At 40.9% G+C, this 12,742-nt stretch overlaps 1 protein-coding gene across 2 annotated transcripts in view; it reads right to left on the bottom strand.

The window, feature by feature from the left end:
- Positions 1–2,188: 2,188 nt before the first annotated feature.
- GLDN (gliomedin) overlaps positions 2,189–12,742 on the bottom strand; it is a 62,818-nt gene continuing 52,264 nt past the window's right edge. For both annotated transcript variants that reach the window (XM_077471903.1, XM_077471902.1), the window contains exons 9-10: positions 9,841–9,991; positions 2,189–7,876 (exon numbers count right to left, since the gene is read on the bottom strand). In XM_077471903.1, the coding sequence (XP_077328029.1) occupies positions 7,411–7,876; positions 9,841–9,991 (617 nt within the window). In that variant the 3' untranslated portion in view covers positions 2,189–7,410. The remainder of the gene's footprint in view (positions 7,877–9,840; positions 9,992–12,742) is intronic.

The following is a 12,742-nucleotide window of genomic DNA, read 5'->3' on the forward strand; positions in this document are numbered from 1 at the left end:
TCCGGGTGACACGAGCACATCGGGATCGCGCCGCTGCGATCCCGCTACTCCTGAATGACGTTCCTGAACGTCCTATCAGGAGTAGACGGCTCCCACCCGGCCGTATATATGCATTGGCCGGGTGGGAAGTGGTTAACCACTTCCCATCCAGGCCAATTCTGAAATTTCTCTTCTACATGTAAATTTCATAATTTTTTTGCTAGAAAATTACATAGAACCCCCAAACATTATATATTTTTTTTTTTGCAAAGACCCTAGAAAATGCAGTGGCGGTCGTTGCAACTTTTTATCTCGCACGGTATTTGCGCAGCAATTTTTCGAACAATTTTTTGGGGGAAAAAACGTCATGCTTTAAAAAAAAAAAAAACATTAAAGTTAGCCCAATTTTTTTGCATAATGTAAAAGATGAAGTTACGCCACGTAAATAGATACCTAACATGTCACGCTTCAAAATTGCACACGCTCGCGGAATGGCGGCAAACTTCGATACATAAAAATCCCCATAGGCGACGCTATCAATTTTTTTTACTGGTTACATGTTTTGAGTTAGAGAGGAGGTCTAGGGCTAGAATTATTGCTCTTGCTCTAATGTTCGTGGCAATACCTCACATGTGTGGTTTGAACACCATTTTCATATGTGGACGGGGACAGGGGCGCTTGAAATTTTTTTTTGTGAATGTGTAGGGGTACAATATACCCGATACCCATCCATATAGGAAAGATGCGCTACTTTACAGGCATACTAAGGACACCCCCCAGGCATGATATTTAATAATTCATTCTTATTGTTTCACTTAAGCATTATTAAAACCGGTGCTCCTGAAAAAACGTCCGTCTTTAAAACCTTTTTGCGCATTGATACATGTACATTGGGGCAGGACCTAGGTCCCCAAACACTTTTTATGTCAATAGCTCTCATATAAGCCTTTAAAATGAGCACTTTTGATTTTTCATATTCGTGTCCCATAGACTTTAATGGTGTTTGCGTATTCGTACAGATTTTTTGCCTGTTCGCAAGTTGTGACTGACTGGAGGCCTATAGCAGAGCCCAGAGAGGACTGCCCATAGGAGATGCAGAGTCTTTTTTTCTGCCTAGTGTCCTACCCTTGTAGGTGGGGCTATAAAACCCTCTTTGGTAATGGATAAAGAAGAAGCAACTGTGTCCGTCAATGAACTCAGAGAAAGGGGTTTTATGGTGAGTAACAAAAAATCCTGTTTTCTCTTATGTTTGTTGATGGTCACAGCTGCTGCTTCTTTATCCATTACCAAATAGAGATGTCCCCAAGTAGTGCCACAATGAGGGGTGGGAAAGCAAATATCCTGTTTTTTTGTTTTTGTTTTTTATAGAGTGAAGCTGAATATTTTAGAATTAAATCACAGTCATTGATATTTAGACTGGGGACTGCCCAGGCTGAGATGTCCTCAGCTGCAGAAGTTAATAGCAAGTTACAAGGTAAGAGACACCAAGATGTACATGATTGCATCTTTTCTGAATCAGCATCGCAGTTCAGGAGATAAATTAGCATCTGAACAAAGGTGGTACTGCCCTACTGGAGAGAAAGGCAGATGAAGACTTTGGGCTAGGGGAGTATTGTAATGTCTGTGATAAATACCCGTTAGTGTTAATTGGCATGCATTCACTTAAAGCAAACCCTCATCCATTTACATCCTCATGCCTTGCCTCTAATACCACTTTTTTAATGCGAATGCTTTGTTTTCATTTTTACATCTTCATTTCCTGAATCCTTGCCAAATCCAAAAGGCAGTTTGCGCGATCTCGCACAAATGCGAAGACAGACCATGGTGGTTTTTTACTAATGTTTGGGAGTGCAAAATCTGGTGCAGCTGTGCATAGTAGCCAGTCGGCTTCCAGGTTTTATTGTCAAAGCCTAATTGAACAAGCTGAAGTTTGAAGTTCATTGGCTATCATGCACAATTGCACAAGATTCTGAGTGCTCTAGTTTTAGTAAATCTCCTCCCATGTGTCTATGCATGCACTGGATTTTGTTTCAAGATGGCGGTGTGGGAGTAGAGTGGAGAAATTGAAATTTCACTTGCAAAGAATAAAACAATGGACTCAAGGAACTAGTATTTATTTATTTTTTCCATATAGGAACAAGAGTTGTTAGGGCTTTGATATTTCATTTAGAATTGGTATAATGAAAATAATATGAAAACAAAAATGTACTGCTTTAGCAGGATTTATTGGTCATAATTTCCTTATTATAGAACATTTCTGGGCTATTTAAAAATGTTGGCATTGGAAAACCAAAACATTAGCAAAAAGTGGGAGCAATCTCCAAAACTTTGGACTTAAACAGTGCATCTGCAGCTGTGAAAATATTGTGAAATATGGTATATCTCTGAATAGTGCCGTGGTTATTTTTACAAACTTCTGCTTTCCAGCAAAGGCAGGTGGCCTAAAAAAAAAAAACAAAGTTCCATATTTCAGAAGGAAACTCTGAATATGCAAGGTTAAGGAATGCAATAGACAATATAACAAAGTAAAATCAAGCCCAATTTGAAAATTTCCAAAGAAAGCTCAGCATTGTGCACAGCATTAGCTGACTGTCTAATCCAGTGCAGACCAGACAGTTCCAAGTCTAAATGGCAAAAAAAGAACAAGACGACTTGAGCATAGAAATAAGAATATAGATTTTACAAGGACATGTAGATAGCATCAAGATCCAAAAAAGAGGAGGAAATTTGATGCTAGTCTGGAGTACAGTATCCTGGTTCTCTAATGCTGCCCCCTACTCACAGAGAGGCCACAGCTCCCAATTTAATTATTTACAAGATCACATGCATCTCCAGTGGCCAGAATTTCTCATAAAGAATCATGAACACAAAATAAGTTGCATTGGATAAAAGTTAAAATTGCAGCTAATTATCTGATTGTATACAGTATGTACTTTCAAGCTGCTGCGGAAATAGGTCTGAAAAAGGTGTTTAAATTGGAAGTGAAGGTGAAAACTTAATTTAACAGTTGAAACACAGAAGTAAAAACTCTTTTACCTGCCCAAAAAAGTCATCTCTGTTGGACATCACAACACATGGCTTGACATTAGTATGATATGTGGTTCAATTTTTGCCATCTAACAGATGCATGCTCCATGCATAGAATAAAAAGTTGCTAGGGAAAAACTGAACAAAAGCATGATTCGGTATCTTATCTACATCCACCATGGTCCCCTGCCTCTCTAATCTACTACTGCAATCCAGCAAATAAGGGTATACAATGGACTTCCTGAAGGTTGGTATTTTTGCTTAGCTTCCAAGCACACTCCAGCTGGCATTGCTGAGGGTTGAGGATAAGCTTCTCAGATTTTGGGAACCGTGGGAGTTCACAAGCTCGTTTGGCTTAACTTCTGTGGATCACAGGAGTGCAGTTCCTGTGATCCATTTTCAGCTGATGTCACGGAGCCAGTCCAGCAATGGAGTCAGGATTCACCCACATGCCTGGACTGGCACCCAACTCAGCATCTGAGAGTCTGAGCCGACCACTCCCGCCCACTCCACAGCCTAGCACTCTAGGGTGGGCAGAGCAGGGAGTCGCTGACTGACAAGCAGCAGCTCTCTGCTTACGGAGCTGTGAGAACCAAGCGATCGGCGGTGTTGCTCATTTCTTAGTGTTGGAGGCACTGGGGAACAGATGCTGCATCCACCTAGGTAAGTATGAATCTTAAAAAAAAAAATATATATATATATATATATATATATATATATATATATATACATCATTTAAATGCAGGTATTATATGTTGTCTTTGTAACAATGTTTAGAATCTAATATTCTGCAATTAATAAAAAAAGTGTGTCTCAGCACATTGGTTTTTCTTGACCATAAGCAAGAATGTCTGGGTTGAAGAGGGTGAGTAAAACCAAGTTTTGGATCTAAGCAAACAATGCATGGTATAACATATTTAGATCTGTAAAACTGTACATATATAACAGTTTTATTTGAAAAAAAAGGCATCTACATATGGTAAAACATCTGTAATATGTAAATATAAATTGATTTGCATTATTTCCATACTGCCCCTTTATTTGAACCAGTTCTGTATAAATGCAGACTGCCAAAATACACGCTCATTGGTGGCTAACTAAAACCTTAACATCAGGAAAGCTAGCTAAAACAGCAAAAACTGGTTTGCTAAAATATTTCAGATAAAAGGTAAATTTTTAGCCTTTTTAATGAATGATTTGTCAAAACATTGGTATTACATCCAGTTGCTACACAAGCCATTTTGTAATTGAATGGTATACAAATTATGCCTTGCAACGTCTACATTAATGCTGGACTATACATTTAGTGATCAGACCTATCGATAAACCTAGCAATAATTAATAATTTTTTCACTGACCAATTTGATACAGGTAAATAATTGTTTTTGGTGCAGATTACCACCCTTTTAGATTCCACATGTGATCCTGGTGCAGTGTGATTTCAGCCATTTATTTTGAATGGGCTAAAACCATGCTGGTTTGCAGTAGTAGTGTAGTGCATGAAATACTCTACAAAACACAGAGCAACCGCATTGCATGGTACTTCTGTACCATGTGATCCGTGTACGCAAGTACAGTGTGTTTTACTCTCACCTAGCAGTAAAAAGGGTCGCTGGATTGAATCCCAAACACGACACTACCTGCCTGGAGTTTGCATGTTCTCCCTGTGCCTGCGTGGGTTCCCTCTGGGTACTCCAGGTTCCTCCCACACTCCAAAGACATGCTGGGAGGTTAATTGGCTTCTGTCTAAATTGGCCCTAGTATATGAATGAATTGAGGGTAGGGACGGATGTGAATGTGCAATGTATATGTAAAGCACTGCGTAAATTGACGGCGTTGTAGAAGTTCTTTGCATAATAATAATAATAACTGGTCCTAAAGGAATGCAGAAGATCCCATTTTTATGGGTCAGATCTTATGATTGTAATAGGAAGAGACTTTTAGAAACACATGGAACAATCTACATAATTAAAGCAGGTGAGGATCTGCACTAAAGATAGTTGGAATTCTGCAATTTATATATTTGACCTGTGTAACTATTTTTTTTCCCCTCCACAAAACTGGAGTTGCACTTTGAAGCAGACATAAACCCACTAAGCTCATATCCTTCACCCTCTTGCTACTTTCTAACCAAAGGGACCATTAAGATGAAGCTGAAATATCTATCTGTGTGCTTGATAGGCTCCCACCAGGATGTTACCCCTAAGTTTTTTGTGTGAGCCACATTGTGGAGCAAGATCTGTGTGGCAAAGCCAGTGATTGGCTATTTAAGGAGCCTATCCCTGCCTCTGCCTCATACATCAGAAGATAGTTGCTATATACAACTTAGCCCTATTAGCATCAAAGAAGTACTGAGCCACCTGGTAGCTGGAGGGACCAACAGATAAGTATTCCAGGGTCCTTAGCTTGACTATTGGTTAGTCAGAATAAAAGGTGAACTTCTATAGAGGGTTTAGATCTGCTCTAAATAATTCTAATATGAGAATGAAGTAGTGTGAGTAGCCAATGGCTCAGATACAACATATATGATCATATTTAGACTAAGTACACTCGCCAAATAAACTCCAGTTACTAGTATGTGAAAGGACATGGTTTTCATTGGCCCCTTAAAGCGGAGGTCCACCCTAAAGTGGACCTTCTGCTCATTGGAACCCCCCCCCCCTCCGGCGCCACAATTGGCACCTTTCAGGGGGGAGGGGGGTGCAGGTACCTGTACAGTACAGGTATCTGCACTCACTTCCAGGATAGCTCTCTGCGGAAAGGGGCGTAGATCTACGCCCCTTTCCGAAAGTCCCCCGCTGCCTGCTGGGAAACACACAGATCCCAGAGGCAGCGGGTCCATCCTTATTGCGCAGCGCGACTCGCGCATGCGCAGTAGGGAACCGGGAAATGAAGCCAAAAGGCTCCACTTCCTGATTCCCATACCCAAGATGGCGGCGGCAGCACCCGAGAGACGATCGAGAGATCAGCTTCGGGTGCCGACATCGCGGGCGCGCTGGGCGGGTAAGTGTCACTATTTTAAAAGTCAGCAGCTGCTGTATTTGTAGCTGCTGGCTTTAATCCATACTCACTTCAATAGCTCCCCTGGAACTTTCCTGAACCTTGATAAACTGAGGTAGATATGTCAGTATTTCCTATCTGTGAAATTTTTTAATATATTTTGTTAGGATTGGTCTTCCTGGGACATTCTGTATATTGACATTGTCAGTCATATTATAATATTAAAGTTATCTAGCAAAATGAAAGTCATTCATTGAAAATATGTTTGGTTTCTTAAAGCAGATTGTGCACTAAAATACAAAGTCTGCTTTATTCAGTGGTAGTCCACCCCCCCACCATGAAAAATTGCTCCGTTTCCCTCTGGAGGGAGTGATAGCGCAATTCTGTCAAGATTCTGGGAATGCTGAGTAATCTCATATCTTGCCAGAAGGATCATGACATCACCCTTTCCTAGGCACTGCAGGTAGAAGCCATAAGCTTGGAGCAGGCCTACCTTGCATTTTAGTGCAATATATGCCTACAGTGGCAAGTATAAATATTACATTTTTCTCCACTATGAAGCCTTTCCATTGGCAAGACCTTAATAACATGGAAGAATTCAGTATGGTGGGGGTGGGGGGAGAGTTTGATATTTACACATTAATGACTCAACCCTTATCCATTAATAATATTTTGATGGAGTAAATTTGGTTTATTGAATTGCAATAAAGAGGACATATATTACTTAAACCTCTGTAGATGCCCTTACTTGTATTACAAATTATATGTTTTTTTTTCTTTTATGAACTGTGTAATTTTATCTCCTCTTTTGGACTGATTACTAAAACTGTAAACTCAATCTTAACTGCATATTACACAGAACCTTTTTCTTCATAATAAACACTATATATGTTAACGCAGGTGTTATAGGGGTATATTTATGAAGCAGCGAACATGTCCTACACTAAACATTCACTGTAGGTAAATCATTCACTGTAAATTAAACTGCATGCACCAGGAAGATTTGCTCACAGTAAATGCTTAGTGAATGTGCAGTTAGGGCCGGTTCACACAGCGAGGCGCGGCGAGGCGTCTCCGACTTGCCTCGCCGCGACCTGCGGGGACCTCAGCGGCGACTTGCAGAGGACTTCTGTATAGAAGTCAATGCAAGTCGCCCCCGAAGTCGCCCCGAAGTAGTACAGGAACCTTTTTTCTGAGTCGGAGCGACTCGAGTCGCTCCTCTCAGAACGGTTCCATTGTACAGAACGGGGGCGACTTGCGGGAGCGAGGCGAGGCGAGCCGTGTCGCCTCGCATCGCCTCGCTGTGTGAACCGGCCCTTACTGTTTCGTAAATATCTCCCTAAGTGTTATTATTGGGCCCTGAATGATTTTGCTTTTTTGTTATATTTACTTAAAGTTGCCAATTTAAGTATTTGATACAAAGTGGACAGGATATAACATCAGACGTCCCTCTTCCCACGCATATAATTTCTTATCTCTAGGGTTGTAGGACAGCATGGCAAGAACAGACGTTGCTGATCTCAAGTCAAAGCTAGCATTGACTGCCTTCTGTTTTAAGAGATCAAAAGCGAAGGTAACCCTTAAATCCTTAGTATCAGTCACATAGAGAATTCCACATGTGATGAACGCATTGCCGGCTTTTGACTTTGGATATGTAGTGTTGATGTGTTGAGTGACCGAAAACGTTTTTTCATCCAAGTGAGCAACCATGATGCTTTTATCCAATTCAGAAGAGTAGATAATCCATATATCCTTTTCATCTGCTGCCAATTTAAAGTAAGACTTGGAGTTTGAGAAGAGGTAACTGCGATTGTGATATGCTGCATTGTCAATACTTAGTGTTTCAAAGGATTCCGTCTCCAGTTCATACCTGAAACCAGAAGAAAAATCACAGGAATTCCTGTTACAATGTCAGCCTAACCAAATGCCTTTAAATATATTGATAAAAGGGATTCAATACATTTTTACTTTTTTGGGGATGTTCTTTTATAGCTACTACCATTGTCCATGCTACATTCTCTGACAAATCTCCCACAATCATCCATTCTATATTCTCTGTCAACTTTCCCCAATCCCCTCCACCCCAACTACATTATTTTTCTGACCGCTCTTCTACCACTATGTACACTAAATTGTCTGCAGGCTCTCCCGTCACTATCTATAGTAGTTTCTCTTGTAGACCTTCCACTCTTAGTGTCGGCACTCCACCACCCTGCTCTCTTTCTCCCTACAATTCCATCTCGTGTATTTTGTACTCGGCATTCTCACCAATCTCTCGGTTTTGTATAGTACCTCAACTTTCAGCTCTGCGACTGCTGCCTTGTGTTCCATTGTCACTGGCATACTGCATTCACCATTCTCGACAATGCTAGGGGTATGCTGGTTATCCTTTGGCTGCAATAATGGATACTAACTCCTAGGCAGATATCAAATACAATTTCATATTTTATAATCAGGTTCTAAACTCTCCCCCTTCCAACGAAGTCACATCTGTTTGGCTAAATCACATGGATTGTGGTGTGTCATAGCTGATTGAAACAGTTGCACCTTGATTTTACACATCACGAGAAAGGATATGAAATGCCATTCATCCCCAAGAGGGAGAAATGTAGTTTATACATGAACCCCACCCACAATCGGCTACTTTTTTCTTTTTGTTCGGTCTCCTCCAACCTTTCATCAGGAGCTGCTCTGCATCCCCTCTGTTGAACATGATCAGTTGGTGCTCCTATATACCCTCCACTTCTCTGCAACAATCCGTTCTCTCTGCCTCCTTTCTTTGATATTCATAATCAGCTCCCACTCCCCCCCCCCCTTCCCCCAACTGTTCTCAGATCCACTTTATTTTCTATATGACAAATGAACAGATGACACTCAGACATCTCTATCTCCTGTCCAGAGTCAAGTCCCATTGTCTTTTTTTTCCTCCCAATCTATGATCATCTCCTCTGTGCCTTCACTCTTTCTCTTCCTGCTCTCCCTGATCATTTGATGGTCTGTCTCCCCGCAGCCCTATGATCATTTGTATTCTGTCTTCTCATGGCTCTCTATTGTATATTATCGGTTCAAAATGTACTTTTTCTCTCAGCGACCCCATCAGTTCCTACTCTACCTTCACTTTCCCTCTTAGTGTTCCATGGTTACCTATTGATTCCCCCCAACCAGTCCACTTTCATAATCAACTTCCACTCTACCTTTTTAATTCCCCTTGCAGTTGCCATTCAGCCTTTTATACCCGCCTATCCACTTTTTTATTCACTTACGATCCATGAACATCTATGGCTCTTCCCATTCTTTGAGTGGTATATCATCACTTCTGAATCCCATACCCCCAATAACCATGATGATTACACTGTTTCCCCCATGATCATGTCTTGTAAGAGAACACACTTGATCCACTTCAAATACTGTGTCCAAATAAAATATTGTCTGACTGCCCAGTAATACCTACCAGCAAGTTTTGAATTATTTAGAGACCTGAAACTATTCATCCTAAATTAACTTTTCATATAACTTTACAGTGGAGATGCTTTTTAAGCTATCATTTTCTACTTATCCCAAGAGAAATGAAAACTTAATTACATCTTAGTTTGTCAAAATGTCACAAGGAAGAATGTTCTGGTTACTCAGAACAGCAAGTCGGAGTATACCTTTAATTTTCATTTCACTGCGCTTAAAAGAGTTAAAGGGATTGTAATTGGATGTTATGGGAAAGAGCAACTCCATCTTCAGGCACTGATAAGTCCTAGTCCCAATATGTTTGTGAGTTAGAATAGCTGGCGTGGGACAATACAAACAGTTCAGTGTCCTGAAATAATCCTTTTATCGTATTACCTCACAATTTTGTTGGATCCTCCTTTGTGATAGTACAGTGATTTGTCATACACTAGATGACCGCAGCCATGGTAGAACCAGCGGAGTTTCATAGTCTTATAGCTATCATTTTGTAAAGCAGTTACATTTTCATATTCTTTAATTATTAATCCTGCAGAAACAAACATAATATATTTTAGTATTTAAAATGAGAAGAAAAATAGTTGGGTTGTTGCAGACACTATTTCAGTTTTCTAAATTTAATCAAATATAGTAATTTTTCTCTAAGAAATAATAAAAACAAAATACCTTTAATGACTAGCTGCGCTAAAAATCATTGTAGTGTTTCTTTTACCTAATCACACCAAAGCCTTCTAAGGTTTCTATGATTTCCACTGTAGTTGGCTATTTTATTACTTTGGCAAAAAGTGCTATTCCTGATTTGTGAATACATGAGAACCTTACATTTGGGGCAACATGACCTGAAGAAATGAAATCCATGCACCTTTCTTTTGATTACAGTGTTCATTATATTTCAATGAACAAAAGTAAAATTCTGACTAGGGAAAAAAAAACACTGCCTCTTCTACCAGCACCCAGTAAAACCTTAAAGTGATATTACACCCAAAACCAAAAATGTATTACATTGCAGCTTACCAATCATGAGATGTGGTGGCCCGCTGCATCAGTTTTCTATTCCTTTGCTTATTTTCCCCCCATAAATCTGCTAATACATTTAAAACAAATCCCCCCACAGACTGACAATTCTCTTTTCTACTGTGCCTCCTATTCTCATTCCTCCAGAACTGTGTCTCATTAATACTCAAGGTGTGTTACTGGCCAGATCACCAAGTGAAACCAGAAGGGAAAATAAAACGAATGTAGCCACCACATTTAAAGATTGGCCAGCTACAATATAATACATTTCTGGTTTGTGGTTTAATAGTGCTTTCAGTGAAAGGTGTCCCTTTATCTGGCAGCTTTTCTAGTTAAAGTGACATTAAAGGCTCATTTTAAAAAACCTACTTCTCTGCTCTGTGTAGTGGTTTTGTACGGAGCAGCCCAGATTCTCCTATTTTTGGGTCTTCCTCTTCAGTCAGTGCCCCAATAGTAAATTGCTTGCTCTGTGGGCACTGGTGCATGCTCACTCCTGAACTCCGCTCTGAGAATCCATAAGACACACACAGCCATCGCTCAGCCCCGCCCCCACTCCCTTCTTATTGGCTCACTGGATGTGATTGACAGTAGCAGGAGCCTATGGCTCCCACTGCTGTCTCAACCATTGAGAAATGAGAGACCCAGGAGAAACTCAGCTCACATGCACATCGCTGGGTCGAGAGGGAGCTCATGTGAGTAGTTGGGGGGGGGGGGGGCTCTGAACGAAAGTATAAAACCTTGAGCCTTTAAAACCACTTTAAAATGCAAAGATCTCTGCAGCCCATACCCCCACAGCTGTGATCTTCTGGTGCTGCAAGGATATTTCCAAGGGGCCTGTCATAGTTACTCGTCAAAGAGTTCTAACTATGCCTGCCCTTTTCACCCATCTTCTCCATAACTTCCATCATTGAAAAGCCCTCTATAAATGGAGGAAGCTGCCTGCCTCCTCTGTTCATAGACTGCTTTCATTGATGGAAGCTATAGTGCAGATTCTATATTTGGAAGAGTGGGGCAGAAAAGATAACAGAGCATGCATTATTTTTCTTTAATCTTGTTCCTGTAGTGAGAAACGACTAATTTTTCTTTGTGACATCACAGCTGCTGGAAGCTCAAGTTTCTACTGACAGAGGCATGCCCCTATAACTACATCTACCAACGAGCACAGCAGCATTATTTTGTTGGTAAATAAATCAGCATATGCACATGGATTGGACAGAGAAGGGTTGGGATAGATGGAGTTCTGTAGTCCAACAGGAAGGGTTGACGATGTTGGTTGGGATTTTAGTGCAGCACAGGCAAAGTAGTCAATGTAGGAGCACAGTGGAGTTGTGATAGATCACCAGGTGTTTTCTGTACTTACAGCCCTTCTTTATATAAAACATTTTATACAAAACATTTCTTGCTCTGGCAAACACTTTAACATTAAGGCCGCGTACACACATGGGCGGATTGTCCGCCCAACTAAGTTCGTCAGACAATCCGACAGACAGTCCGTTCAAAATTTGAATGAACGGCCTTGACCACACACGATGAGCAGACAGTCCGCTGAAAGCGTGCGTGATGACGTGTACAGCACGTATGACGGGACTAGAAAAACGACGTCCTATACACTGCAATGCAACCTTCGGCCGTGTAAATCCTTTTTGAGCATGCGCCATACTTAGTCCGTCCAACTTGCCTACACACGAGCGGACTGTCCACTGAAACCAAGTTTGGACGGACAAAACCAAGTTTGAACGGACAAAATTACGGAAATTCCGTAAGACTTTGTTCGTCAGACAGTCCGCTGAAAAAGTCAGCTGAAGCCCACACACGAGCGGATTGTCCGCTGAAACATGGTTCAGCGGACTAAGTTGGACAGACAATCCGCCCGTGTGTACGCGGCCTAACAGTCCAGCACTGAATTTTACCAGGACATAGTAGTGACCTTGTTTAGGGATGGTTGACACCAGATGCAGTCCAGTGCATTTTTAATCTACATCAAAAAAGCATGCAAAGTGTTTTCCATGTATTCCACTGGCCCTAGTTCATATCAATGTAGTGCATTCCAGTACAGTCAACAGAAGCAGAACATGCTGCATTCTTTTTATATGGATTGCATCTGGAATACAGCAAAATGCATCAAAAAACGCACCACATTTCACATATTCTGAATTGAGATGAAGAAAAAAAAAGAGAGGAAAAACTGGAATGCATTAAAACTGCACATTCAGAAATGCATCCAGAATTCAGAAGTTTTGGAGTGAACCGGTTACAGTTCTGGTTC

This window comes from Lithobates pipiens, unplaced genomic scaffold, assembly GCF_037356315.1.
Source record: "Lithobates pipiens isolate NorthernLeopardFrog02 unplaced genomic scaffold, aLitPip1_a1.2 Scaffold_8, whole genome shotgun sequence".
Classification (NCBI taxonomy): Eukaryota; Metazoa; Chordata; class Amphibia; order Anura; family Ranidae; genus Lithobates; species Lithobates pipiens.